Below are 27,828 nucleotides of genomic sequence, written 5' to 3'. Positions count from 1 at the left end.
GGGCACTCAATTAAAAAGTGTCTTACCGTCCACAGCTGAGAGCAGTGGGGACAGAGTGGGGGAGGATCGCCGCTTAAAAGATGTCGATGGCTAAAAAGGCTGTGCCCTATCCGGAGTCTAGTTAAAATTACCTCCTCCCGACGACGCGTTCGGGAGGAAGAGGTCCAAGCACAAGGAAGAGCTTTCACGTCCCGTAATTTATTATGGGGAAGTGTCGACCAATGCGCGTGCCATAAATGAACAACACGACAACATAAAACACTCCGTAGATCGGCGAAGGGAATCGATTGAATAGCTGGCCGAAGAAGAGAGACTGCAGCCTTGGGTGCAATATCGGCCGCCTCATTTCCACAGATACCAACGTGTCCCGGGAGCCAGAGGAACGCCACCGAGATGCCCCCCCCAGGAGGAGCAAGCGCGAACAGTCCTGAATCCGGTGGACCAGAGGGTGCACAGGGTAAAGAGCTTGGAGACTGAGGAGAGAGCTGAGAGAATCTGAGCAGATAACATACTGTATCCGCTGATGGTGGCGGATGTAGTGGATAGCCTGGAGAACAGCGTAAAGCTCTGCAGTATAAACTGAACACTGGTCGGGAAGCTGAAAGTGATTTGGGGTGTCGCCAACAATATAGGCACTCCCTACACCTAACGATATTTTCGAGCCGTCAGTGTAAATAAATGTGGCGTCCGTCATTTGTGCAGATAGAGCAGCAAATGCCCGACGATAAACAAGTGAAGGGGTACCATCCTTGGGAAATCGACAAAGGTCACAGAGCAGGCAGATCCGGGGACGGAGCCAAGGCGGTGCTGTACCCCAAGTTGTCAAGAAGGTTTTAGGAAAGCGGAAGGAAAGAGAATGGAGCAGTTGACGGAAGCGGACTCCCGGTGGTAGTAGGGAGGAGGGGCGGCCTGCATACCCTACATCAAAGGAGGCATCGAAAAAAATGTCATGGGCTGGATTAGCAGGCATGGAAGACAGATGGCTAGCATAACGACTCAGAAGGACTGCTCGCCGATTGGACAGCAGAGGTTCAGCATCTCAGCATAAAGGCTTTCCACAGGGCTGGTGTAAAAAGCTCCAGACACTAAACGTAATCCACGGTGGTGGATAGAGTCGAGACGCCGAAGAATAGACGGCCGAGCAGAGGAGTAGACTATGCTTCCATAGTCCAATTTCGAGCGCACTAAGGCGCGATAGAGGCGGAGAAGGACCACTCGGTCCGCTCCCCAGGAGGTACCATTCAGGACACGGAGGGTGTTGAGGGATTGCAGACAGCGAGCTGAAAGATAGGAAACGTGGGAGGACCAGCACAGTTTTCTGTCAAACATAAGACCCAAGAATTTAGCGACGTCTGAAAACGGAAGGTTGACAGGACCTAGATGTAAGGAGGGCAGAAGAAACTCCTTACGTCGCCAAAAATTAACACAAACGGTCTGGTCTTACTGGGAGAAAAACGGAAGCCGGTTTCGATGCTCCAAGAGTGGAGGCAATCGAGACATCCTTGAAGACGTCGTTCAAGAAGGCTGGTCCGTTGAGAGCTGTAGTAGATCGCAAAATCGTCCACAAAGAGGGAGCCCGAGACATCAGGAAGGAGACAATCCATAATTGGATTTATGGCAATGGCAAACAGTACAACACTCAGCACGGAGCCCTGGGGTACCCCGTTTTCTTGGGAGAAAGTACGGGAGAGAGTAGTGCTCACCCGCACCCTAAATGTGCACTCTGCCATAAATTCGCGAAGAAAAAGGGGCAGCCGACCTCGAAAGCCCCAAGAGAACAGTGTGCGGAGGATGCCTGTCCTCCAACAGGTATCGTATGCTCTCTCCAGATCAAAAAATATTGCTACTGTTTGGCGTTTCCGAAGAAAATTGTTCATGATATAAGTGGAGAGAGCAACAAGATTGTCAACTGCATAACGATGCTTTCGGAATCCGCATTGGGCAGGTGTTAAAAGACTGCGGGATTCCAGCCACCGAGCTAAACAGTAATTCACCACATGCTCCAAAACCTTACAGACACTACTCGTGAGAGAAATGGGGCGATAGCTAGAGGGGAGATGTTTGTCCTTTCCAGGTTTTGGAACAGGAACGACGATAGCTTCCCGCCATCATCTGGGAAAAGTACTGTCGGTCCAAATTCGATTATAAAGGCGAAGGAGGTAACGCAGACTATGGGTTGATAAATGCAGCAACATTTGGACATGGATACAATCCGGTCCTGGGGCGGAGGAGCGAGAAGAAGAGAGTGCATGTTGGAGTTCCCGCATGGAGAAAACAGTATTGTAGCTTTCGCGATTTTGAGAGGAGAAAGCAAGAGGTCGCACTTCCGCTGCACGTTTCTTAGGGAGAAACGCTGGCGGGTAATTTGAAGAGCTCGAAATCTCAGCAAAGTGCTGACCCAATGAGTTAGAAATTGCGACGGGGTCCACTAATGTATCATGCGCAACAGTGAGTCCAGAGACCGGGGAGAAACTAGGCTGGGCGCTGATGACCACGCCGTTTAGTGCCCATACACCTCAAACACAAACACACACAAACTAGGCGCGCCTGAGAACCGTCAAAGCCGACTCCAAACTTCTGAGGAGGGAGTGAAGGTATTAAATGAGCTAGTAAAGAATTTCCAGCTTGCCTTCTTGCTATCGCGGATGACACGACGGCATCGCGCACGGAACTGCTTACAGCGGATACAGTTGGCCAAAGTAGGATGGTGACGGAAAACGCGAAGAGCACGTCGCCGCTCACGTATTGCGTCACGGCGTGCCTCGTTCCACCAATGAACTGGGGGGTGCCGGGGCAATTCGGAGGTGCGTGGTATTGAACATTCTACAGCTGTAAGAATAACGTCGGTAATATGTGTGACCTCATCGTCGACGCTGGGAAAGTGACGGTCATCGAATGTCGCTGGAGACGAAAAAAGTGTCCAATCGGCTTGGGCAAACTTCCAGCGTCGCAGGCGCATATATGGCAGTTGAGGCTGCAGTCTAAGGACACATGGAAAGTGGCCACTCGAGAGTGTATCATCAAGGGCGAACCATTTGAAACGCCGAGCTAGCGGAACAGTACCGACCGCAAGGTCCAAATGAGATAAATTTGTCGTGGAGGCAGACAAAAATGTAGGGACCCCAGTGTTGACGCAAACTAGATCCGCTTGGTGGAAGACGTCTAGCAATAGTGAGCCACGTGGACAAGGATGTGGAGATCCCCAAAGCGGGTGGTGGGCATTGAATTCCCCAACCAGCAAATAGGGGGCTGGAAGCTGACCAAGAAGATGAAGGAGATCAGCTCGTGCCATTGGTGTTGACGATGGAATGTATACAGTACAAAGAGAGAACGTGTATCCAGAGAGGGAAAGACAGACGGCGACAGCTTGTAAGGAAGTGTTTAAGTGGATTGGGTGATAATGGATTGTATCATGGAGAAGAATCATGAGTCCTCCATGGGCTGGAGTGCCTTCAACAGAAGGGAGATCAAATCGGACCGACTGAAAATGGGGGAGAACAAAGCGGTCATGGGGACGCAGCTTTGTTTCCTGAAGACAGAAGATGACCGGCAAGTAGGATCGGAAGAGGATCGACAATTCATCCCGATTGGCTTGAAGGCTGCGGTTATTCCAGTGGATAATGGACATAGGGTGAACAGAAAATGGAGGAATGTGACCAAGGTTGCTGTCAACTCAACGACTGCTCAGAGCTTGCAACCGACAGCATGGAATGTCATTCAGCCGAAGGCAGAAGATCCTGATCCATAGGTTGTTCAGGAGCAGCTCCTGCCACCAGCGATCGGCCGGTTGATCGGCCGCCAGCAGTGCACCTCGGCGACACAGAAGATGGCCCGAGGGCGATTTCCGCCAGGTGGTGCTGTAGATGGGACACGCCTTGGCGGAGAAGGAGATGAACTGGGTTTCTTTGTAGCCTTCTTGGAAGTATGATGTTTAGATGAAGGAGGAACCGATGGTTGTGAAGTTGGGGTACGTAAAAAATCTTCACGAGTATGCTCTTTTTTCGAAGTCTTGGTGTCTGACTTTTGGGCTCGAGAATTAGCAGAACCCGACGAAGGGTGAGCCAGAGAGTGGGCAGGCGAAAGTGGTGAGGTTGAACGGGCGATCTTCGCGCTGGTCGATCTGACGACCGTGGCACTAAAGGTGAGGTCGCAAGTCTGCGTGGCCGCCTCCTTTGTTGGTCGAGGAGAAGTAAGGACAGTGCTGTATTTTCCTGTCTGAGGCACGGTGGGCTGTCGACTGGCGAATAATTTTCGAGCAGCAAAGGTCGACACCTTTTCCTTCACTCTGATTTCCTGGATGAGCTTTTCGTCTTTAAAAATGGGGCAATCTCGAGAGGAAGCAGCGTGGTCACCCATACAGTTGATGCAGCGAGAGGATGGAGGTGGACAAGCACCCTCATGGGCATCCTTGCCACACGTAACACATTTGGCCGGATTGGAACAGGACTGGCTGGTGTGATTGAACCGCTGACACCGATAGCAACGCGTAGGGTTTGGGACGTAAGGGCGAACGGAAATTATCTCATAGCCTGCTTTGATTTTCGATGGGAGGTGAACTTTGTCAAATGTCAAGAAGACAGACTCTATGAACAGCCGTTCAGACAATCCATTGAGGGAGCGTGTATAAACGACTCCACGTGAGGAATTTAAAGTGCAGTGCGCTTCAACCCGGACAGGGAAGGTGTGGAGCAGTGAAGTACGCAGCAATTTTTGTGCCTGGAGGGCACAGACTGTTTCTAACAACAGGGTGCCATTCCGTAATCTGGAACAAGACTTTACAGGACCTGCAATTGCGTCGACACCTTTCTGAATAATGAAAGGGTTGACCATGGAGAAGTCGTGACCTTCGTCAGACCGAGATACAACAAGGAATTGTGGCAACGATGGAAGAACTGTCTGTGGCTGGGACTCAGTGAACTTACGCTTGTGAGCAGACATAGTGGAAGGTGAGGAAACCATTGCGGAAGAATCCCCATGATTACCGGCGTCTCCGATGGCGCGCTCCTCCCTTGTGGGGGCCCTCTCTGAGGGCACTCCCGCCTTAGGTGATTGTTCACACCTCAGGTCACACCTCCCGACAAACAGACGGAGGGACCAATCGGCACTTTCGGAAGGTATCAGCTCGGGTAATCACCCCTCCCTGGGCCTGGCCGTTACCAGGGGGTACGTACATGTCCTACCTGTCTACCCGGGGCAAGGAATTACGCGTTACCCCATCACCGGCTACGCACAAAAATGCGTGGGCCGGCCTTCAGACACGCACAGGGAGGAAGAAAGAGAAAGGGAAAGGGAAAAACAAAGAAAGGGAAAGGAAAGAGGAGAGGTCTCAAACGCCGCAGCGGAGAAAAGGGTAAAGAGAAAAGGTAAGGAAAAGAGAAGGACAAAGGAAGGATGAAGACATACAAGCAGAGAAGGCGAAGAATGCGGTACATTTACGAGCGTCCGTCTCCCGACATAGGCACAAACCATACTCCCAGAGGGGGAGAAAGGGAAGGAAAGAGCCAGAGGTGAGGGGAGGAGGGGCGAAGATGGGGGAGAGGGAAGGATGCGGAAAAGGAAGGTATGCAGCCCGGAAAGGAAGGAGGGCCACATTAGCTCGGGGTCCCGTGCTCGCTACGCACGTATCCACAAAAGAGTTGTGGACCCCCTGGGGGGTCAGGATGGGAATGTGAGTCTCACGGGACCATGCGAGGTATAAACCCCTGCAGTCGCACTATCCACTGTGCCCTCGGTGGCTCAGATGGATAGAGCATCTGCCATGTAAGCAGGAGATCCTGGGTTCCAGTCCCGGTTGGGGCACACATTTTCAACTGTCCCTGTTGACGTATATCAACACCTGTCGACAGCATAGGGTCTTGATTTAACTATCATTTCACTCAGGATGAGAGGCAGCCATCTATGGTGAGAACAAGGGAGTCAACACTAAAGGGGAAGAGTTGGTAGGGCATGGTGCCCAAGACGGTACCATATGTAGACCAGTTATCTTCCTTCTTGCCTTTTAAATTCTAATGTCAGAGGATATGAATAAAGGATTACTTTATTCCTGGGAATCAACAAAACACAACAGTTTTAAATCCAAAACTTTCTTAAACTTTTCGACGAACAGTGTAAGTTTTGTTATTTTCTCATAAATATCAGCTGCAGGAAGAATATTTACTAATCTGTACGAGAAATTGACATGGCAGTTCAAGTTAAACTGTCTGTTTAAAAATTATGAGATTAATTGCTACTGAATGTCTTACACAAGTTACCCAAAACTTAGCTGCAGTTCATTACATACCTTCAAGTCTTTAAGAGGCATTCCCTCTGGAGAAATAGCATAAAAGGTTCGTGCCTCATGGCTTCCTTTATCAGCAACCACTGTCCCTTCCTCTGTCAGTTCCCACTTCTGATGTGATACTGCCTCTGTTGATACCAGCTGTAATTGCAACAAAATTTAGCAACAGTGTACTGTAACATTTGTTTCATAGTGAAAAATTTAATGTGAGTAAATTAACAGTATTTGCATAGTACTGGGGACTATAGCCAGGAAAAAGTTATTCTCTTTTGAAATATTACATCAGCTGTCACAGTGTGTATTCTGACATCACATACCAGCCCTCCCACAACAAATGCCACTGATAAATATAGATAGTGATAACAGATTTACATGTAGCATATTTCAATGTCAACGTTCACTCCATATTTAATGCATTTTTGCTACAAAAACTAAATGTAAACACAGAAAAGCTGTATTACGTACCAGACAATTTTTAACAAGTATTTTGGTTCAAATGATCAATAAGTTGCTTATCTTATACCAACCATGAAAATGTGAGGCAGGTTCACTATGTAACTGTTATCAAACATTGCAGCCAAGAGCTCTAAAATACTCACGTCAGACCTCCAAGGAAAGTTATTAATGCATGGTAATATTAAGATACACTAGAAGCAGTTGCAAAATGGTGAACACATATGAAACACTAGAGAAAAGCTATGATCCTCTCATAAAAGTTGTACCTTGTATTAACATAAATTGAAAATTAACAATAGTGAGATCTTCATGATTAATTAACGTTTTCCCAGCAAAGACGGGTCCCACACGACAGGAAATGGTATATTCACAGCAGTAAACAAGATTTAGAACAAGCTTTGCACAATGCAGACTGATTGTAAATGATGTAAATTTTCATGCACAGTAAGTTTTATCATCAAAATTGGAAAATGGTCCAGCAGATATACAGGAATCAGAGAGTAGGAGCCAATATAATAGAACACAATGCAAAATTTACTAGAGTAAATAAAGGCATTTGGTAGGAACATAACCTTTCCCTCATTACTTTTCAACATAGGCCTACACAATGAGTAGGCAACAATTGAATGTACTGATATGTATGTTGAAGGAACAGCTATACATGGCCGAGTTTAGTATTTTGCTTTAATCACAGTCTGATCTGCACATCTGATGTTACGCTCTGAAAGGAGGGGGGGAGGTAGTTGGATTCAGTTCGTCAACTCAAAGTAAGTGGCCTGCCTGAAGGTATGTAAACATTGTAAATGGTAATTGTTGAGGATTTTTGACTTACACAGCTACTGCTTGCAATGTTGTACGATGAGGAACCAACTCTGTGTGAACCAGTTTACTGATTGCTCCACATGGCACCTCAGAAAAAGCCTGGTTCTGACAGAATGTACTCAGGGCATTGGGAAATGGTAAAAAGTGAAGTGCATTTCTTGTAGAGTAACACAACACAAATTGCAGAAGAGGAGGAGATAAGGCTTTGTAGTTCTGGTAGGTGACAGTACTATCCTTTACAGTTCCACTGAATGATCACGTTTTGGGTGTTCAAGTTAGGAGGACTGTTCACGCACTCCAGATCTCTGCCTGTCACCAATGGTGATGGAACCACATCAAGGAACATTGCTTCAGAATTTGATGGTTCTCCTCCTCCTCTTTCACAGTCTTTGGTGGCTGGGGTTCTTGCTAGGGCCTATTCACAATGAGTGGGCAGTCCTGGGACTAGAGGTCACAGTCCCTTCGATCAGTGGCCAGTGTCCAGCTTCTCACCTGTGGGTTTCCAGGGACAGATGCCCCAAGGAGGAAGTTGTTCCTCAGGGCAGGTGTGGGAAGTGGTTCCCGAAGATGGTGCCGTGGGAACCACAAGAGATGGTAGAGGGAGAAATAGTTCTGTACTAGCTGAGAAACCTGGTGTTGCCAAGGTATTTATTTACAGCTGTGTCAGACATCATAGGACTTTGTATATGTCTGAAGTAGTATGATTGGGGACATGAATGAAGAGCTTGTTTGCTTCACAAACACAGGAGAGAGCCACATACAGCTGGCTGTACAAAAAGCAACTTACACTAAGGTCCATGCCTGCAACACGAGCATCTGGCTTTGTTTATGGTCACGGTATAACATAAGCTCACTGAGAATTGTACACGTTTAAAGTATGTGGTAGACTGTTAGGAATAAGTGGGATTTGCTTTACAAAGAGCCACTCACCTGCACCACATCTCATCAAAATTTATGCTTCTATGATGATACATTGGAAAGATATAACTAAGTCTCTGTGAGTGAAGGTTCTGGGGAGCAAGATAATGTATAACACTCTCTCAATTACATTACTTCACTTTTGGAAGGAGTTTCCCAAAAGCAACTTTGTTGTGTTCTGCCCACTCGTCTAATATTGGGCGACCTAGGAAAGGTGCTGTCTCGGATCGCCAGACAATAATTCAAGCAAATCGTATTAACAGATTTGTTTACGTAAGGAAACGATTACAATACTTAACTCTATGAGATACATAGGCATCACAAGATATACAATTCATAATACAAGTGAACCAATACAGTTTCAAAGTCACTACTGTAGCGTTCATAGGGCAGCTCAACTGGAACTCTGGCCATGGCCGGTGGAACGGCGCTTATATCCTCTTGGCCTGGATGCCACTCCTGTCTCAGTGTCATCCTAGGAAGGGGTCTATCAGCATACTATTCGCTTATGTTGTCTCACATCCCTCTCTGCTCTTCCATTGTTGAGCGTTGTGTCAGCGTGGAACAGAGTTAGTGTCTGATGTTCTCGAGCGGCAGCACGTCTCGCCACATGATCTTTGATTAGGATCTTGAAACCACATAACCCTCAATCTTTTAAGTGTTGTGGTATATTCAGGATCTGTCTAGCAGTCTTGGAGATTAGCATATTCACACAGACAAATGCACAGCCGAGACAGTTATACAGTTTTTTTATTAGCATAGATTTTCTTCTTCTTCTTCTTCTTGAAGACTGGGCAAACTAGTGAACGTGGAGGATGGAGTTCCGTAGAATTGAGACACAAAGATGGTTGTTTACAAGGACTGGAGTGATTGTCCATGAATACAAAGTTGCTATATCTAGACTCTAGATTGAGAATTGATCTAGAATTGAGACACAAAGATGGTTGTTTACAAGGACTGGAGTGATTGTCCATGATTACAAAGTTGCTATATCTAGACTCTGCCAAGCAGTGGGATGACAAATGACCAAAGAAAACAACTCACTGGCAGTAGGATGTAAGGTTTCACATTGTAACTGAAAGGGATTTGGGGGAAGATTCTCTTCAAAGGCTACAAAAACGGCATCTGTATCTACTCTATTATCCTTCGAATCTTTTTGGATGTGTTAGACAAAATGTACACCTTGCCACTCAAGATTAGCCCATGGCTCCTTGTCTGTCTGGAGCATGAGGTCTCGGTGGAAGACGAGTCCTTGGACCACATTCAAAGTCCTGAGCAGGTCGCTGACATGTCATCCAAATGTTCACCTGACTGCAAAGCTGTAAACTGTGCAGCAGAAGAGACTTTAATCAACACGATCCATTGCACATTTTGCCTAATGACTCAGCTCCCCCAAATTTATGTTGGATACGATTAAAAAAATTAGGGCTTTGACACAGTAAAGTATCTCCAACAGATTACATATGTACTATTTACTGAATAAAGTGTTCCACTCCTAGATATCTGGCTTTCCCTCTTTTCATGGCGTAGCCAGGGTAGGGAAATCAATAGGGTTGTAACTGTCTGCACCAAAGTTTCGATTCCTCTCTGAAGAGATGGCAGGATCAGAACGGACATTGCTCTGGTATAATCCAATAGGTTTCAGGTGCAAAATATCTTCCATGATGTTACCTATTCCTGATCAAGGATTCTTCACATGGGCACCACCTAGCCACAGCAAAGGCCATCTGGCACAATGGCTATTGCCAGGAGCCCTGATGCCTCAGGAAGACAGACATATTCCTCAACATGTGTTTAGGCGTAGTATCCCAAGCACCTGTAGTCTGATCCCTGCCATTCCATTGGGCTTAACTGAAAGGATAAATAAAGACCCCAGTTTGGCTACTGCACTGGCCTTGAAGTGCAAATAAGAACCTATGCATGGATTGTGCAAGATTATCTTTAACACTACATGCAATAGGCACTATTCAAGGCATTCTTCCTCACTTGGTTCACACTACAGAACAATTTGGAAAATGAAGATCAAACTCAGAAGGGGACCACAAATTACTTCAGCCAAAAGGTGATGAATGAAAGAGAATTCCAAGAAAGGCAGGTAGAACCTATGGAATAGCTGGGTTGACATCAAAGACTGCCACCTTGACAGAGAGCAAGGGAAGGAAGGATGGTCAGAGATGAAATTTAACAGTAAAGGACAGGAAGGAGGTGCTGCAACAGTTTGGGACTCTGATTACCAAGCACCTATGCACTAAAGGGTTGTGAGCCTCCGAGAGGAGTAAACTGAAGATAAAAAAGTTGTAAAAATGTAACCCAGAGTACAAGTTTTCTTGTACTGTGCCAGGCTTAAAATTACTTTGGGACTCCGAATACACTAAGGTGGCAATTTGTTCCATCCCTGGCTGTGTATTTGAAGATCTGATACACCCAGACCTGTGAGACAGTTGGCAGCATGTTTCCTGAATGGCTCGGTCCCCTGGGGTTGATTCCTGAACAGCCACTAAAAGTTGGGATGGACTGTGACACTAAATGCCAATGACTGAGGCAATGCCGAGATTTTGAGGGCCTGATGAGCCACAAGGAAGCATCACCGAATGCAGAGTGGTGGTTCACCAGCCCCTGCAGACAGACTGTGAACTGGGCTGGTCCCAAACTGGGCTCCAGTTGACATCCAAATGTCCTCATGGTGGACAGCATTTAATACCTAGAGGTAGGAATTATGGGCGGATCCAATGATTTCATAATTTAACCAGGATCTGACAAATGCTCTATAAAACTGTAGGATGGGCATTCTGTCACCTCCTCATGCCTTTCCGCTGAAGCACTTCAAAATATTCCACAATTTACAACCTTTTATTTGCCGGTCTGTCAGGTACATGAGCCAGATTAATTCTGAGTGAAATAGTATGCCCAGAACTGCATACTGTCCTTAAAATTTAAAATAGTGTCCCCTACTGTGAGTTCCAGTAAGGGAAAACTGCAACAAGCACTATTAAAATTGATCCAAGTAGTCTTCTCAAGTGAAAACCAAAAACCAGTTCTACTAGCCCAAGTTTCCAACCTCCTTGAAAGAAGAGTATAAGATTGTCAAGTCATCCACAAAAAAAGAACTTTTAACTGGGCTTCTGACTGCAGAAGAGATGCTGTTGATAGGGATTGTGAACAGTGTGGCACTGAGTACACTGCCTATGGGAAACTCATTCACCTGAACAAAGCGGTCAGACAAAAAATCACCAATGTGATAAGAAATGGCAGATGCGTCCACCTAGTCCTCATTCATGACGTTGGAGAAGGATGTTGTACCTCCAAATGGTGGTACAGTATCGAAAAACATACCAACTAAACGGTATTGATGTAAGAAAGATTCCTGTATAGCCTTCTCCAGTACAATCAATTGTGGAATGGTAGCACCTGAAACTGCACTAGGACGTAGCATAGGTGACTCCAGCATCTGAGGAGCCAGACAATGTGACAGTTGACTATGCACTCTAGAGTACTACCCATCAGCTGGTAAATTCAACACTTCCTTAACTATTAGCTCTGGTACAATCCTTAGCCGGTTTCCATACCGGAATTAATATTGCTTCCTTCTGACCCGGCCCTGGAGCTGTGCCTTTGGCTGCAGACAAAGCTGATTCCAGCTTCCACATAGAGAATGGAAGACTGTAATCTGATCATTAGATTAGAAGAAGTGCAGCCTTCTAAAGAACATCTGAAACTCAGGAGTTCGTCTGGATTTAGCAGTTATGGTAAAAATACAATCATCTAAAACCTGAGCCATGACTTTAGTCATGGCCTTCAAGAATCCCTTTCTCAAAATGGCCATAATGGGAAGTGTACTGACCCTGCCTGAAATCCACTTTATTGAGTGCAAATTTGTGCAGCATATGTGGACTGACTAATGGAAGTTGAAAATTCCTTCCACAAGTTCCCTGACTGTTCCCTTACCACTTGCCTTGCTAGTGCTCTCAAGACCTGAAGGCACGAACATTTTCAGTAGTTGGATGGTGCTTATATTGTCACAAAGCTGCGTGCTTGGATCTGAGTGTCAAGTGACATTCGTCATACTACCAAGAGACAGGTCATCATCTGAAGTGGTTATTGGACTGGAGAAAGGAAATGGTATCAGCTCACTGGATCACACAGATGACGTGGTTCACCACCTCCTGGGTACATTCTTGTTATTTGGAGAAGGGCCAGTAACAATACAGGTATCGAATTGCCCTTTGGAGCATCCACCTTTGTGGTCTCCTGTCTACCACAGTCTAAGTCAGCAGATGAATCTGCAGCACTTCCCACTGAATTGAGTCTGCAATAGCTGGAGAGCAAATACAAAGGCCAATGGCTAAGAAGACGACCCTCAGCTGTGGAAAATTGTGTCATCTGACCAGAGTTCAAAAGGCAAAAACTCTCTAAATGAACTATTTGGTTTTGGTTTTGAGTTGCTTTAGGGCACAAACACCAATTGGGGTCATATGTGCCCAAGTCAAAAGGAGACACCATACAGAAACGGAGGTCCAGAACTAAAAATTAAATGGCCTTCACCTTATTGCTTTGACAGATAAAAAGCAAAATGTGGTCCACAACTCATGCATCATTTGCTAACAGTCGATAACTCAAGACAGCAAACCCACGCAGGAACATAAGTGGTTAAAAAATGGGAATTCCTCAGGAAGTGGCAGACAGTTGAAACTTGGGCGCAATGTGTACAAACTGTTGGGGTAGCACCACTTATCAAATGATGATGGCTAAAAAGGCAGTGCCCAATACACAGTCTGCTTAAAATGACTTCCTCCCGGCAGGAGGGCCGAGAGGTGGTCACCCAACCCACGGGGAGAGGCTTAATAAGCTGGAGCTTATTCCCGTGAAGCGACAACCATTGGCAAAGCCAAAGGGACACCACCTCCTGATGGACGCCAACATAGAGATTATCAGAGGGAATATAGGAACTCGCGGGCTGAGGTACAAGGACTGCAGCTTAGGCAGCAGTGTCAGCAGCCTCATTTCCTGGCAGACTGACATGACCAGGAACCTACAGAAACATGGCATTAGCTCCACCAAAAGTGAGCAAATGACAGTTTATATGGCCCCAACTCACTAAGGAATGAGCAGTGTACAGTGCACAGAGACTTTGGAGGGCGATGAGTGAGTCTGAGCAGAGGACACAATTGGCAAGGATGTGTTGCCGGATGTACTCCGTGGCCTAATACAAGGGGAAAAGCTCGGCTCTAAATACTGAGGAGTGTGCTGGAAGCTGATATCGAAAGACACGGGTGCCGATGACGAAGGCACACCCAACCCCACAGTCGGTCCAAGAGCCATCAGTGTATACAAAGGTACTATCGCTAAGTTCCACGCGAAGGTCGTGAAACTGAAGGCGATAGATCGAGGCTGGAGTAGTGTCCTTAGGAAGTGAATCAAGGCCAAGGTTAACATGGGCCACTTCACAAAGCCAAGGTGGTGGAGGGTTCACACCCACTGGGAAAGTTGCAGGTAGTGTGAAGTTAAGCTGCCGTACCAAATGCCAAAACTAGATTCCAGGAGGTAACAGAGAAGAGGAACGCGCCCCAAACTGGTGATCAAGGGAATCATCAAAGAAGGAGGCATAGGATGCGTGGCCATGCATGGGAGACAAACAGCGTGCGCACCTGCTTAGAAGAAAGTCATGGCAGTAGGGCAGTGGTAGTTCAGCAGCTACAGCATACAGACTCTCGAGCATGCTAGTGTAAAAGGCACCTGTGGCCAAATGGATGTCATGATGTTGGATAGTACCGAGACAGCATAAGATGGACGGACGTGCAGTCGCATAAACAAAGCACCCATAGTCGAGTTTCAAATGGACAAGGGACCGGTACAAAAGGAGTAGGGTGATTCGATCAGCACCACAAGAAGTACCATTGAGGACACGTAGGACATTGAGGGACTGCGTACAGCGGGCTGCCAGGTAAGAGACATGGGAGGACCAAGAGAATTTCCTATCAAGCATGAGCCCCATGAATTTCATAGTTTCAACAAACAGGAGGGCAGCAGGCCCAAGATGTAAAGATGGTGGGAGAAACTAATTGCATCACCGGAAATTCATACAGATGGTTTAGTAAGTGGGAAAGCAAAAGCCATTGCTGATGCTCCAGAAGTAAAGATGATCAATACATCGCTAAGATGTCGCTCAGTGAGACAGGTCCATGGAGAACTGCAATAGATGGCAAAATCTTCAACAAAAATGGAGCTGCAGATGCCTGGTGGGAGACAGGCCATTATAGAGTTAATGGTGATAGCAAAGAAGATGACACTCAGGAGGGAACCCTTAGGCACACCGTTTTCCTGGGTAAAAGTGTCAGACAAGGCGAACACATATGCATCTTGAAAATTCTGTCTTTTAAAAATGCCTGGAAGAAATAGGGCAGGCAGCCATGGAAGCCCCACATGTAAAGAGTACGGAGGATACCAGTTTTCCAGCAGGTGTCACAGGCCTACTACAAACCGAAAAACACAGACACTGTCTGGGATTTGTACAGAAAACCATTCATGACATGGGTGGACAAAGTAATGAGATGGTCAACTGCAGAACGCCATGCTCGAAATCCACACTGAGCATTTGTCAGGAAACTGCAAGACTCGAGCCACCATACCAGCTGAGCATGAATCATATGTTCCATTGCCCTGCAAACACAACTGTTAAGAGAGATGGGGCGGTAGCTAGAAGGAAGGTTTTTGTCCTTACCGGGCTTAGGTATGGGTATGACAAGAGGCTTCATGCCAGCATCCAGCAAATGTGCCCTCAGCGCAGATGCGATTGTATGTGTTAAGCAGAAAGTGCGCAAGAGAGAGGCGCTGCAATATCTGAATGTGGATAGCGTCTGGCCCTGGGGCGGAGGACCAGGATGAACTGAGAGCATGATCCACCTCCCTCACAGTAAAGGCGGCTCTGTAGCACTCACGATTCGGAGAAGAGAAGGGTATCGCCCGAGCCGCCTACACTCGTTTCCAGTGGATGAAGGCAGAGTGAAAGTGGGAAGGGATCAAAATCTCTGCAAAATGGTGGCTCAAGATGTTGGAGATAGAAAGAGGATCCACGATAACATCGGCACCTACTGTCAGGCCAGAAATGGTGGAATGGATCATGGTTCCAGAGAGCCGTCAGAGGTTGGCCCACACAACAGAGGAAGGTGTGGAACTGTTAAAAGAACTAGTGAATGAAATCCAACTAGCTCATTTGCTATCCCGAAGAACTCAATGACACTTTGCACGCATGTTTATAATGAATGCAATTTTTCAGTGTAGAGTGGTGGTTAAAAACGTGGAGAGCACAGCTCTGTGCGTGAATTGCGTCGTGGTATGCCTCAGTCCACCATGGGACTGGGATACGACGTGGTAAAGAGGAAGCGTGAGGAATGGAATGTTCTGCAGCAGTGAGGATAACGTTGGTGAGATAGTCCACCTGATCATGACAACTGAGGAAGTCTTGGTTTGCTAAGGTCGCCAGGGGCAATTTCACAACCTCCGAACTGAATTGGAAGTCGCACGTCTGCGTGGCCATGTCCTTCATGGAGCGAGGGGTAACAAGAACAGAACTAAAGGTGCCAGTCAGAAGAATGCAGGGTTTGCAACTAGCCAGTAACTTGTGAGCTACTGGATAAGGCACTTTTTCCTTTTCCCGGATCTCTTGGCCAGCTTGCTCATCAAGATACACAGGACAATCCCGAGAGGAGGCGGCAGGCTGCCACTGTAGTCAGTACAGTGGGGAGAAAGAGGCGGACAATCGCCCTCATGCGCATCCCTACCACAGGTGACAAATTTGGCTGGGTGTTGACAAGACGTTCTAGTGTGGTTGAAAAAATGACACTGGTAGCAGTGCATTGAGTTCGGAATATACAGCCAGACTGTAATAATTTCACAGCCTGGTTTAATCTTGGATGGAAGCATCATTCTATCAAAGGTGAGGAAAAGAGTGCGGGTGGGGTGGGCACTAAGGAGGAGTCTACCCTTTTCATTACACGATGGACGGCAATGACACCCTGATCGGAGAGGTAAGATTGGATTTCAGCCTTGGTTAGACCGTCGAGCAGCCTGGTGTAAATTACACCTCGGGAAGAATTCAAAGTTCTATGGGCTTCAACATGAAAAGGGTAGCCATGGATAAGCGAGGCAGCAAACAGTTGTGGCGCTTGAGAATAAGAAGTAGTGTCCAAAAGCAAAGTGCCATTTAGTATACGAGAGCAGGATTTCACAGGGCCGGCAATTGCATCAAGACCTTTCTGAACAAGACACGGATTTACTGTGGTGAAGGACTGACTGTCTTCAGTATGTGAGACCACAAGGAACCGTGGTGCAGCGTGAACGGTCTTTGAATCGTTAGCCTCATTACATTTATGTTTTGTAGATGCTGATTGTGAAGATGATTGACTCATCACAAGGAAATCCCCCATGACTGCCAGAATGTCCGATGGTGTGCTATTTCCAACTGGGGGACCCCTTCACAAGGGGGTGCACCTGCCTTAGGTAATTGTTCACACCTCAGGTCACACCTCCAAAACACCCAACAGAGGGACCAATCAACATTTTGGGAAGGTTGCAGGTCAGGCAATCACTCCTCCCTGGGCCTGGCCTGTACCAGGGGGTACATGCAAATCCTACCTGTCGAGTCAGGGCTGGGAATTACATGTTACCCAGTCACCTGTTGTGTGTCAGATGCATGGGCCGGCCTTCAGGAGTGCACAGGTGGGAAGAAGAAAAAGAGGAACCTCAAACGCCGAACCAGAGCAACAAGAGGAGAAGGGAAACAAAGAAAGGAAAAGGCAACAAAAAACAAAGGTGAGACTGTTCTTATGTCAGCAACAAGCAATGCCGAACTTTGGTAGCCAAGCACGAATCCGCCAAAAAGTGACGTTCCCCTTGGAGGGGGGGGGGGGGGGGGGGGGGGGCTAAATAGACGAGATTCTTAGTAATTCAACAACTGGAGCAAGTGGTAGACGATCCTCACAGCACATTGTGTGCACTAAGTCACCTACAAAGAGAAATTGCTGGTGGAATACCTGAAATAGCTCTGTCAGTGCATCTGCATCCATCAGATTGTGAGGTGGAAGATAAGAACACATAGTAATCTTAACTGGTGTGAGAACTTAAACTGCAACTGCTTGGATGACCCTGACAAGAGGCACACCCTTAGCCCTGTATACAATATCATCATCATTCCTGTAGGAGTAGTAGCCCCTTAACCCAGAAGCATCAGTGACTTTAAAATGTTGTCCTTGTCCTTCCTCGGTAATGGTGATTTATCCAAAACACCAGGGGAAACATTAGAGGGTGCCCAGCTCTCTGTTTCCTGCAATTGGATATCAGTATCTTCAGCTATAAAATCACCTTCAGGAAGTGAGATTGCTTGCAGAAAGAATGGTTGTGCTTACACTTTCTTAGATTTCTTAATACTTTTTGTGTGGCATTTTTCCTTACTTATGGGAGGACTTGGTCGCATAGGTGGAGAGGACTGCTTAATGGCCCTCTGATGTTGGTATTTGGCACAGGTTCCAAATCCACTGTTGATGGCTTCCGAACAGTTTCCTTCTCGCAAGTGTACGTACTTGAATCTGCGGTCTGGCTTTGTGAGAGGCAACATACTTAGGGACTAGCTAATTAAGAGTCAATCCAAAAGAAGTAGCAAACATCAGATACTGCATAGCTCTGAAGGCTTTTTAGCTTACCAAACAGTATACATCTCATATTTCAACTCCTGAATTTTTCATTTCTCATTAATATGCCCCGCACTTCCTGCTCCATACTGGGTGATCCACGGAGTATACAAGCGTTGTTCGATTCATGAGATGAGCCTCCACAATTTCTACACATAACCCTCCCCTTACATGCCACAGTGGTAAGACCAAACCTTCAACATCTGAAGCATAGCTTTGGGTTGGGGAATAATGGTCGAATTCTGGAGTGTTGAAGGTTTGAATAAACGTTGCAATATTTTCCAACGTGCCTTTAACTCTCCTCATACAGTTCTGCACTTCCGTGACGCCCATATTTTTCCATTCTTCACTCAACTTCCTGACAACCATATCTCTATTATATCATAGTAGTAAAAATGCCTTTACAAAAGTTAAGGGTGTTGTACAACTCAGTCACAACAGGATAGTTACCTAAGGCCTTGCATCCTAGGATCTTAGATACTTTGAGTAACACAGCAGATTAAACTAGAATTGATCCTTTGAAAAGTTATTTAATGCATTTTAAAGACTCATCTATACTCTCCAATGCCTTGTGGATATAGAAAGGAGAGACCGCCTGAGGGTTCCCTCTTCTCTCTGGATTGTGATGGAAGTTTTATGGCAGGCAAACTAGTGTCCTGTTACCATAATTATGTGACTACTACTAGGGCAGACTGACCGACTGAGTTTTCTTTGTTGGGTGGGTGTAGGTGCTACCCGATGATAAACTCGTCCCGTCAGGGGCAGACGTGAATTGATGTTGCTCCATAGGACTCCTACGAGCCGCAAGGGAAACTAATGCCAACCCAGGCAGAGCTCCGCTTGCCTGGGCAAGCCTTACACAACTGCGGCATAGCACGTGCCTCAGATGTTGCCTGCTACAGACTGTTTTACCTAACAGCCGTTCACCCCACCAGCACACAGCGCACCCACAAGCCGCGACGTCTTTTATAGAAGTGTGCACCTTCCTCATTGTCCAGGCAGCGAACCAAAGACTCCCATTTCTCTGAAGCACACTATGTTCCACTGCCGCATCTAATGATGGTCTGTAAAATATTCCTACAGGTCTGGCAGCACAGGAAACCTGAGGTTGCAGTAAGCGTATCCAATCACTGCTGGTAGAGATCTAAGAAAAATGCAGCCCTCCCTCCCCAGAGCAATAGGACTCTGTCAGGCCACCCCCCTAAGGCCTGTTCAGCTTGAATGGCCCAGCCAGTACCTATGCTATCACCAGCATAGCCCTGAGCATCACTGAGGCATGAAAACCCTCCCATCAGGCATTGAGGTGCTTAAAATAATGGGGGCCCTCAAAAGAGCTACGATGGGATGGGTGCACAGTGAACCTTCATTCTGTGGGAAGGCGGTTGTCACAGTTGACAGAAGTTAACAATACCGCACGCCAAGTGTGATGCTACCTGAAGGGTGTGGTCAGGGAAACTAATGACTATGGTAGTGTAATAGGAAACCAATACATGATCTTTTCCCAGCACATGTAATTCTCTGCTCAATACATCGAAATGGCTTTGTGCTAGCATTAATGTTCTGAAGATAAAAAGTCTCCATCCATATTTCAGGGGAGCAAATACTTGGGAAGAGGTAGTGGACAAAAATACAATGCTAATCAGGTTTAGCACATGTGTCACAATACTAAGCTAGAGTCAGAAGGCAGAAAATCTAAAGCTGGAAATGAAAAGGATGCAGATAGATACTTGACTAATCAGTGATGTCTGAATGAGAGTATTTTTTTGGAGTAGGGATCAGATGATTATTCACACTGGGTCAGACACTGGTAGGGCAAAAGTACACATAATGAGTAGGGAAACTGAAAATATAGTAAAGGATTAACTGCAGCAAACATAAACAACAGTATCGATGAATGGATATCCAACAAATATTTTTACCACACCTGTACACTTCTCAGCTACATGTACAGATGAGAGTAAAATTGAAGAAGTGTTTAAAAATATCAATGAAATCAAAAACTATGGAAAGAAAATGAGAATTTTATATTAATGAAAAATTTGTATGCAGTCACTGGTGAAGGCACAGAATGGAAAAATAGTGTGAGAATTACGACTTAATAAAAGAAATGAGAAAGCAGTTGAGCACTATAATCATGTAGGCCCTACGAGACACTAAATAGTCACTGTGAAAACATTTTTTGAAAACTGTTCGGAAAGAGTTTAAATAAAGATTCTTTGGTCAAATTAGATATCAGATTTACTGTATTTCGATGAAGCAAACACCAGTAAGTAATTTAGGGACTGCATGAGTTACTCAAAGGCAGGCACTGATAGCAGCTATAACAAGATAGGGAGCCTACTAATGAAGTGAAATTCAAGAAGGTTAAGAGCTGCAACCTGAAAAGAACAAAAATTGAGGTTGCCTTGGGAGAACAAGTGACAAAGATGCTTGAAGTCGTTACTGATTTGGAAAACTGGTACAACCACCTTCAAAGAATGCAGTAAATGCAGCAGGAAAAGTGAAATGTTTAGAAATGGTAGAAAACGGGAACTACAGGTAACATAAGATCCACTGGAATTTTAAAAGGAGCAACGAAAACACCAAAATTTTGAAAGTGAACAGCAAGGGAGTGGGCCAGTTAGAAATGAAATTAATCACAAATGTATAAAAGCTAACAAGGAGTGGATGATGGGCATATTTTACACGATACACACAAAATTGAAACCAAGTATCAAAGATGGCACACAGAGATAATAAACAATCACTATGGTGAGCAAAGAACGAATCCAGTGATTCAATGGGAAAAAAGGTAATTGGATAACAGAATTGGAAATAGGATGATGAAAGGAAACAATAGAAACTTTACATTTTGGCAGATTAGGCCATTTCAAAATGAGCATAACATCAGATGTAACGACATGTGCCCATGGCCCTAACTCTAGAGGACTTTTTTTCTTTAATATTGATTGTGGTTATCTCCAGCACGCTTGCACTTTCATACTACTACAAAAATGCACCCTATTTTACTATTCCCAGACACCCCAAAACATGCACGTGAAAATCTGGTGCAAAATAACCGGAAGTAAAAAAGGCACATTAAGGGTGTGGATTAGGGTAAACTAGTAATATTCAATATGAGCTCAAATTTCTCTAATATAGCTGCTTTTGAGTAAGTGTTTAAGGAGAACAAACAGCTATGGTCACCAGTTTCCTATTCACCCCCAGGGCAGAAGCAGTGAACCCAATTTGTCTGCGTGTAGAGTAAATTCTGTGTGCTAGTATGAGAAAGTGTTCCAAATGTTTGTGTAGTATGTATCTGAGATGGGGCATGGGAACCAGGCTGGTATTCACCTAGAGGGATTTGGAAAACCACCTGAAACCAACATCCATGCTCGCAGCACACCAACCCCTTATCATTAATCTGCCGGATGGATTCTATCTGGGGCTGGCATTTCATCCCCATCCTGGAAGCAATCATATTAACACACATGGCTACCTAAGAAGGTTAATTTTATCTCCAAGGGCTTTATGTGAGATACATTTATGAGGATATACCATGTCATTTGACTCGTGTTAGAATGTACACTCGCAGTACTTTAACAGTATATACAAACCTACTTCTCTTTTAGCATCTGATACGGGAGGTGGAGAAGCATCTACAAAACATTTTAAGGGTATTAAACAACATTGTGACAAAACACACTGCTTTTCTTTGGATTGTCTATATTTTCTCTGTGAATCTGCCTTGTTAACAGTCCAAGACTGGGGAACAATATTCAAGTATGGGTCAAATGGGGGTTATGTAAGTTACTTCTTTTGTGTGTGGACTACATTTTCTGAAAATTCTTCTGATGAATTTCATCCTGCAATTAGTTTTATAATGTCATTCCATTTTCAACTGTTTCATACACATACCCATATAATTAATGGACGAGACCATTTCCAGATATTGTTCAGTAAAAGAATAGTCATTCAATACCATGTCTTTCTCCCTTTTTGGCCACAATACATTATACATATGTTGAGAGTCAACTGCCTACTCTTACATCAAGCACTGATGCTCTGCACTTTTTACAGCATTTAGCTGCAATTTTCCAGCACTGCAATGTGTGTGTATACAACAGCACCACCCGCAAAACGTCTCAAGTAATTTCTGATGTTATACACTAAGTCATACCTTCCACAAATGCAAGGAACATGGCAATTACCTGAGTGCTGGTATCTACTTGCAGCTCGATCCCAGAACACCCAAAGCCACAACCACAAATTGGAATTGAATACTTCCCTTGACCTATATAGCTCAACAGCAACTCCTGAAACCAGAACACCCATAGCCACAACCACCCATTGGAATCTAACAGTTCCCTTCACCCACATAGGTCAAAAGCGACTCCCAATACCAAAAAACCCACAGATATGACCACAATTTGGAATAAAAAACTTCCCTTCAGGCAACAACATACCTACAAACCAACGCATGACACCAAATTACCAATACAACAAATCACACAACTCAGAACCACCTCACCAGCCACAACAACACACAACAAATACACTTAAAAAAAAGAAAAATAAAAACTTACCACAATAAAAGTTCTGGTGCCACAACCTAGGTCAGCCAACACACGGGCACGCACACGCGCACGCGCCCACAAGAACCAGCCTAACTACCTACCTTCGGCCTGTACATCTTACTGATGGCCCTTAAAAAACCGAAAAAAACAATAGCCCTCAGGGACGCTCTTCCGCCAACGGTACTCATCTAAATGAGACTGAAATTTAGAAAAGCGCCTCTTTCCCCTCCCAAGATCGACTGGAGCCAACATGTAATTTTTCCCTCTCATCCCTGTGAGGTTTTGGTTTCACTGAGGATTTCCCTGTCTTTACTTCTGGAACAGAAGAGGACCATTTTCTTATATGACCTGCAACCTGTGGCTCTTTCAGCCACTGGTCAGTGGTGGATTACTAGTCTTTTTGTCCTGGGAAGATGGTTGGTTTGTGGGATTGAAGGGACCAGACTGCTAGGGTCACCAGTCCCTTTTTCCGAAAACTTCAAAAACCCACAAAGAATAAAAACGAACAATGGAGATGCCAAGAGATGACACAGGACAAGACAGACTCACTCAGAGATCAGACAAAAGGAATTAAAAGCACACAGAGTGTGACAGTGGTTGGCCGACCATCGAGGAAAAAAAAAAAAGAAAAAGCCAACCACCTAGAAACATACTAAAAAAACCCAGTCTAAAATCGTAGGCCAAAAGTCAGACTCAACACAAAGAATGACAAACACTTAGATCAGGTGGTAAAAGCCCCCTGCCCACATAAAATGCAAAACTAAGCCTGCCATGGCAGTGTCATCTGTTAAAAGGGCTGGGAGCATATCAGGCAGCGCAAACATCTGCCGGAGCACAGTTAAAAGGGGACAGGCCAACAAAAAGTGGACCACCGTCAAAGCCGACCTGCAGCGACTTAGAGGCAGGTCCTCACGGCGCAGTAAATAGCTGTGCGTCAACCGGGTGTGGCCAATGCGGAGCCGACAAACGACGACTGATTCCCTGCGAGTGGCTCGCATGGATGACCGTCACACATTCGTCATCTCCTTGATAGCACGGAGATAGTTTGGTGTTGTCAGGTTGTGCCATTCACCGTCCCAAACTGCGAACACTTTGCAGCGGAAGACGGCTCGCAAATCGGTCTCCAGGAGGCCAATGTCCAGAGATGGTTTACTGGTGGCCTGTTTGGCCAGGCAGTTAACATGTTCATTGCCCAGTACCCCAACATGGCCTGGGGTCCAAATGAAGGTCACTGAGCGTCCACTCCTGTACAGGGCAGAAAGAGACTCCTGGATTAACAATACCAATGGATGCCTAGGGAAGCACTGGTCGAGGGCTTGTAGGTTGCTCAAGGGGTCACTACAAATGACGTAGGACTCACCACAGCAGGAGCAGATATTTTGGTAAACATTTTTGGAATACAGTGATCAATAGATTATTATATTTTGACTAAGGTTCAGTCTTGATCACATCATTTATGTTTCAATGATATAGGTTATCATTGAAACATAAATGGTGTGATCAAGACTGAACCTTAGTCAAAATATAGGAGCAGATATGTTCATGAGAGCAATAGATGGCAACCAGCTCTGCAGTCAATACGCTGCAGCCAACCAGCAAGGAGAGTTGTTCTGTATGGTCAACGTGAGCATAAGCGAAGCCAACAAGACTGTCGACCGGGGAGCCACCAGTGTAGATGATACCTGAGCCCCCGAACTCTCCAAGAACAGAGAGGAAGGTCTGGCAGAGGACCGAGGTACTGACCATGAAGGGGTATGGAAACAAGTCTACAGGAAAGGTAGTAGGGGGGGAAGCATCAAGGTCATGAAGAAGTGACCGGACACGGACAGCGAAGGGATTTCCAATTATTGGCTGCCTTTGCGGGAGATGGACCGCCATGTTGGTGAAAAGAAGACGGTAATTTGGGTGGAAAGGTGAACTATGGATACGTGCAGTGTAGTTTGCGAGCAATACTTGCCACCGGAGCCGCACTGGAGGAAGGCCCACTTCTACAAGGAGGCTGTTCACGGGGCTACATCGAAAAGCTCCCATAGCGAGGCGAACTCCACAGTGGTGGACAGGATCTAGCAGACGCAGTACAGAAGGGGTGGCTGAACCATACACCATGCTTCCGTAATCAACACGGAACTGTACAATGGCTTGGTACAGCCGCAGTAGTGTACGACGATCAGCACCCCAGCCGGTGTGGCTCAGGCAGCGAAGGAGATTGAGATGCTGCCAGCACTTGTCTATAAGCTGACGAATATGGGGAAGCCAACTTAAGTGGGCATCGAAGACCAGACACAGGAAGCGGTAAGTCTCCACTAGGTCTAGTAGTTGGTCATCGAGGTAAAGTTCGGGATGGGGTGGACGGTATGATGGTGACAGAAGTGCATCACACAAGTTTTGGCAGCCGAAAACCGGAAGCCATGATTGAGGGCCCATGACTGCGCCTTCCGTATAGCTCCCTGCAGACTGTGTTCAGCGACAACAGTAGAAGAGGAGCACAAAGCAATACAAAAATCATCAGCATAAAGGAGGGGAGAGAGTGACGATTGTACTACGAGCGCAAGACCATTGATGGCAATTAGAAAGAATGGGACGCTCAGGACAGAGCCCTGCCAGACTCCATTCTCTTGTGGATGGGGTGCGCTATGAGAAGCACCAACACGAACTCTGAAAGTGCCGTAGGAGAAAAAGTTCTGTATAAAAATCGAGAGTGGTCCCCGAAGACCCCACTCATGCAGAGTAGCGAGAATGTGGTGGCTCCAAGTATTATTGTAGGCCTTCGTGAGATCGAAAAAGACGGCAATGAGGGGTTGTGCCGGGAAAAGGTTGACTGAATGGCACACTCTAGGTACACTAAGTTGTCGATGGTGGAGCGTCCTTGGCGAAAACTGCCCTGAGACCGAGCCAGGAGGTCCCAAGGCTCAAGGAGCCAACTCAACCGCCGGCTCACCATGCGTTCGAGCAACTTGCAAATAACATCGGTGAGGCTAAGGGGGCAGTAGCTGTCCACCTATAGTGGGTTCTTGCCAGGTTTCAGAACGGGGATTACGATGCTTTCCCACCATTGCGACGGGAACTCACCCTCAAACCAGATATGGCTGTAAAAGTCTAGGAGGCACCGCTGGCAGTCCACCGAGAGGCGTTCGAGCATCTGTCAGTGCATGCAATCTGGCCCGGGAGCCGCATCAGGGCAAGCAGCTAGGGCACTTTGGAATTCCCACTCACTGAACGGAACATTGTACGATTCAGGGTGGCGCGTGTGAAATGATATGCTCCAATGTTCCAACCACTCTTTCAGGGAGCAGAAGGCCAGTGGTTAAGTCGCAGAAGCAGAACTCTGAGCAAAATTCTCTGCTAAGCGGTTGGCAATAGTGTCGGATTCAGTACAGACTGCTCCATTCAGTGAAAGCGCAGGGACATTGACGGGGGTCCGATAGCCATAGGGTCGCCTAATCTTGGCCCACACCTGCAATGGAGAGGTACGGAGACCAATGGTGGAGACATACCTTTCCCAGCACTCCTGCTTGTGTTGGCGAATGATGCGGTGGGCCCGCGCACGGAGTCGTTTAAAGGCGATGAGGTGTTCTAATGAGGGATGCCGCTTGTGACGTTGGAGCACTCGCCTGCGATCTTTAATCACCTCAGCAATCTCAGGCGACCACCAAGGCACAGTGATCCGCCGAGGGGACCCAGAAGAACAGGGAATGGCAGATTCTGTGGCAGTAATGGTGCCGGTGGTGACTGAATGAACCACCGCATCAATGGTGTCATTGGAAAGAGGCACAATAGTGGCAATGGAGGAGAACAAGTCCCAGTCAGCCTTATTCATAGCCTATCTGCAGGGGCGCCCAGAAGAGTGACGCTGTGGCAGTGACAGAAAGATCGGGAAGTGGTCACTACCGCACAAGTCGTCGTGCATACTCCATTGGACAGATGGTAAGAGGCTATGGCTGCAGATTGAAAGGTCGATGGCTGAGTATGTGCCATGTGCCACACTGAAATGTGTGAAGGCACCATCATATAAAAGGGAAAGGTCGAGCTGTGCCAATACATGCTCAACAGTGCTGCCTCGGCATGTTGCCACTGATCCACCCTACAGAGGGTTATGGGCGTTGAAGTTACCCAGTAACAGAAAAGGTGGCGGCAATTGGGCTATCAGCGCAGCCAGGACATGCCGCAGGACATCACAGACTGCAGAAAGTAACAGCCTGAGGCATCCACACCCAAACAGCGACAGCCTCTAAAGGTGTTTGTAGAGGGACAGACTCGCTGTGAAGGGAGTGAAGGACGTAGATGCAGACGCCACCAGATACCCTTTCGTAAGCTGCCCGGTTCCTATAATAACCCCAATAGCCACGGGGGGTGGGGGTTCGCATCACCAGAAACCAAGTTTCTTGAAGAGCAATGCAGAGGAAAGGGTGAAGGCTGAGAAGTTGTCGGAGCTCAGCAAGATGGTGGAAAAAACCGCTGCAGTTCCACTGGAGGACAACATTGTCCATGGCTGAGAAAGGCGTGAAGGGACTGGGGAGGTAGATTATGTTGCTGGGTCACCTGCTGCCACCGACTGAGCACCTGTGCAACTGCTATCCATTGTGTCCAAGGGACCAGTGAGATCTAGGTCCTCAGCAGACGCCAGGATCTCCACCTCATCCTCAGACGCAGAGCTCGAAGGTTGCAGTGGGGTGGGTGCCACCCCAAGTTCCTTGGCCTTAGAGGTCTTCCTCTTGGACTTCTCTCGCTGCTCCTTGGGTTTCATTGGCTGGGAGGGCTTCACCAATTCAGTCTCTGGGATGGAGGAGGATCGCGAAGCCCTATAACCAGCTGCTTGTGGACACTTATGCCACTGTCGGGCGTCATCCTTCCCGCTTGTGGAAACCTGGGAAGGGAGGGACCCGAGGGACCCCTTGCAAGCAAGAGGAGCCGAAGAAGTTGGATGCTTCTCCGGCTTAGAAGCGGGGACGGACGTCCCCAATGGGTGGAAGGGGTATTGCTCCCGAGGTAGGTTGCGCGGAAGCAACAGGGTGGGTAGTGCCCCCCATGGGCAAGGGGGCATGTGGAGTCGTACTGCTCGGCGATCTGGCTTGAATTCGCTGAACTGATGGGGCTAGCATGGTTGTTGGAGCAGTGG

At 46.7% G+C, this 27,828-nt stretch overlaps 1 protein-coding gene across 1 annotated transcript in view; it reads right to left on the bottom strand.

Annotated features, from left to right (window-relative positions):
- LOC124783379 (phenylalanine--tRNA ligase alpha subunit) overlaps positions 1–27,828 on the bottom strand; it is a 145,035-nt gene that overhangs the window by 109,512 nt on the left and 7,695 nt on the right. Inside the window, exon 2 of the mRNA XM_047254057.1 lies at positions 6,281–6,418. Within this exon, the coding sequence (XP_047110013.1) occupies positions 6,281–6,418 (138 nt within the window). The remainder of the gene's footprint in view (positions 1–6,280; positions 6,419–27,828) is intronic.

This window comes from Schistocerca piceifrons, chromosome 1 (genome assembly GCF_021461385.2).
Source record: "Schistocerca piceifrons isolate TAMUIC-IGC-003096 chromosome 1, iqSchPice1.1, whole genome shotgun sequence".
Lineage (NCBI taxonomy): Eukaryota > Metazoa > Arthropoda > Insecta > Orthoptera > Acrididae > Schistocerca > Schistocerca piceifrons.
The sequence above is the reverse complement of the archived record's forward strand: the minus strand, read 5'-3'. Positions and strand labels throughout refer to the sequence as shown.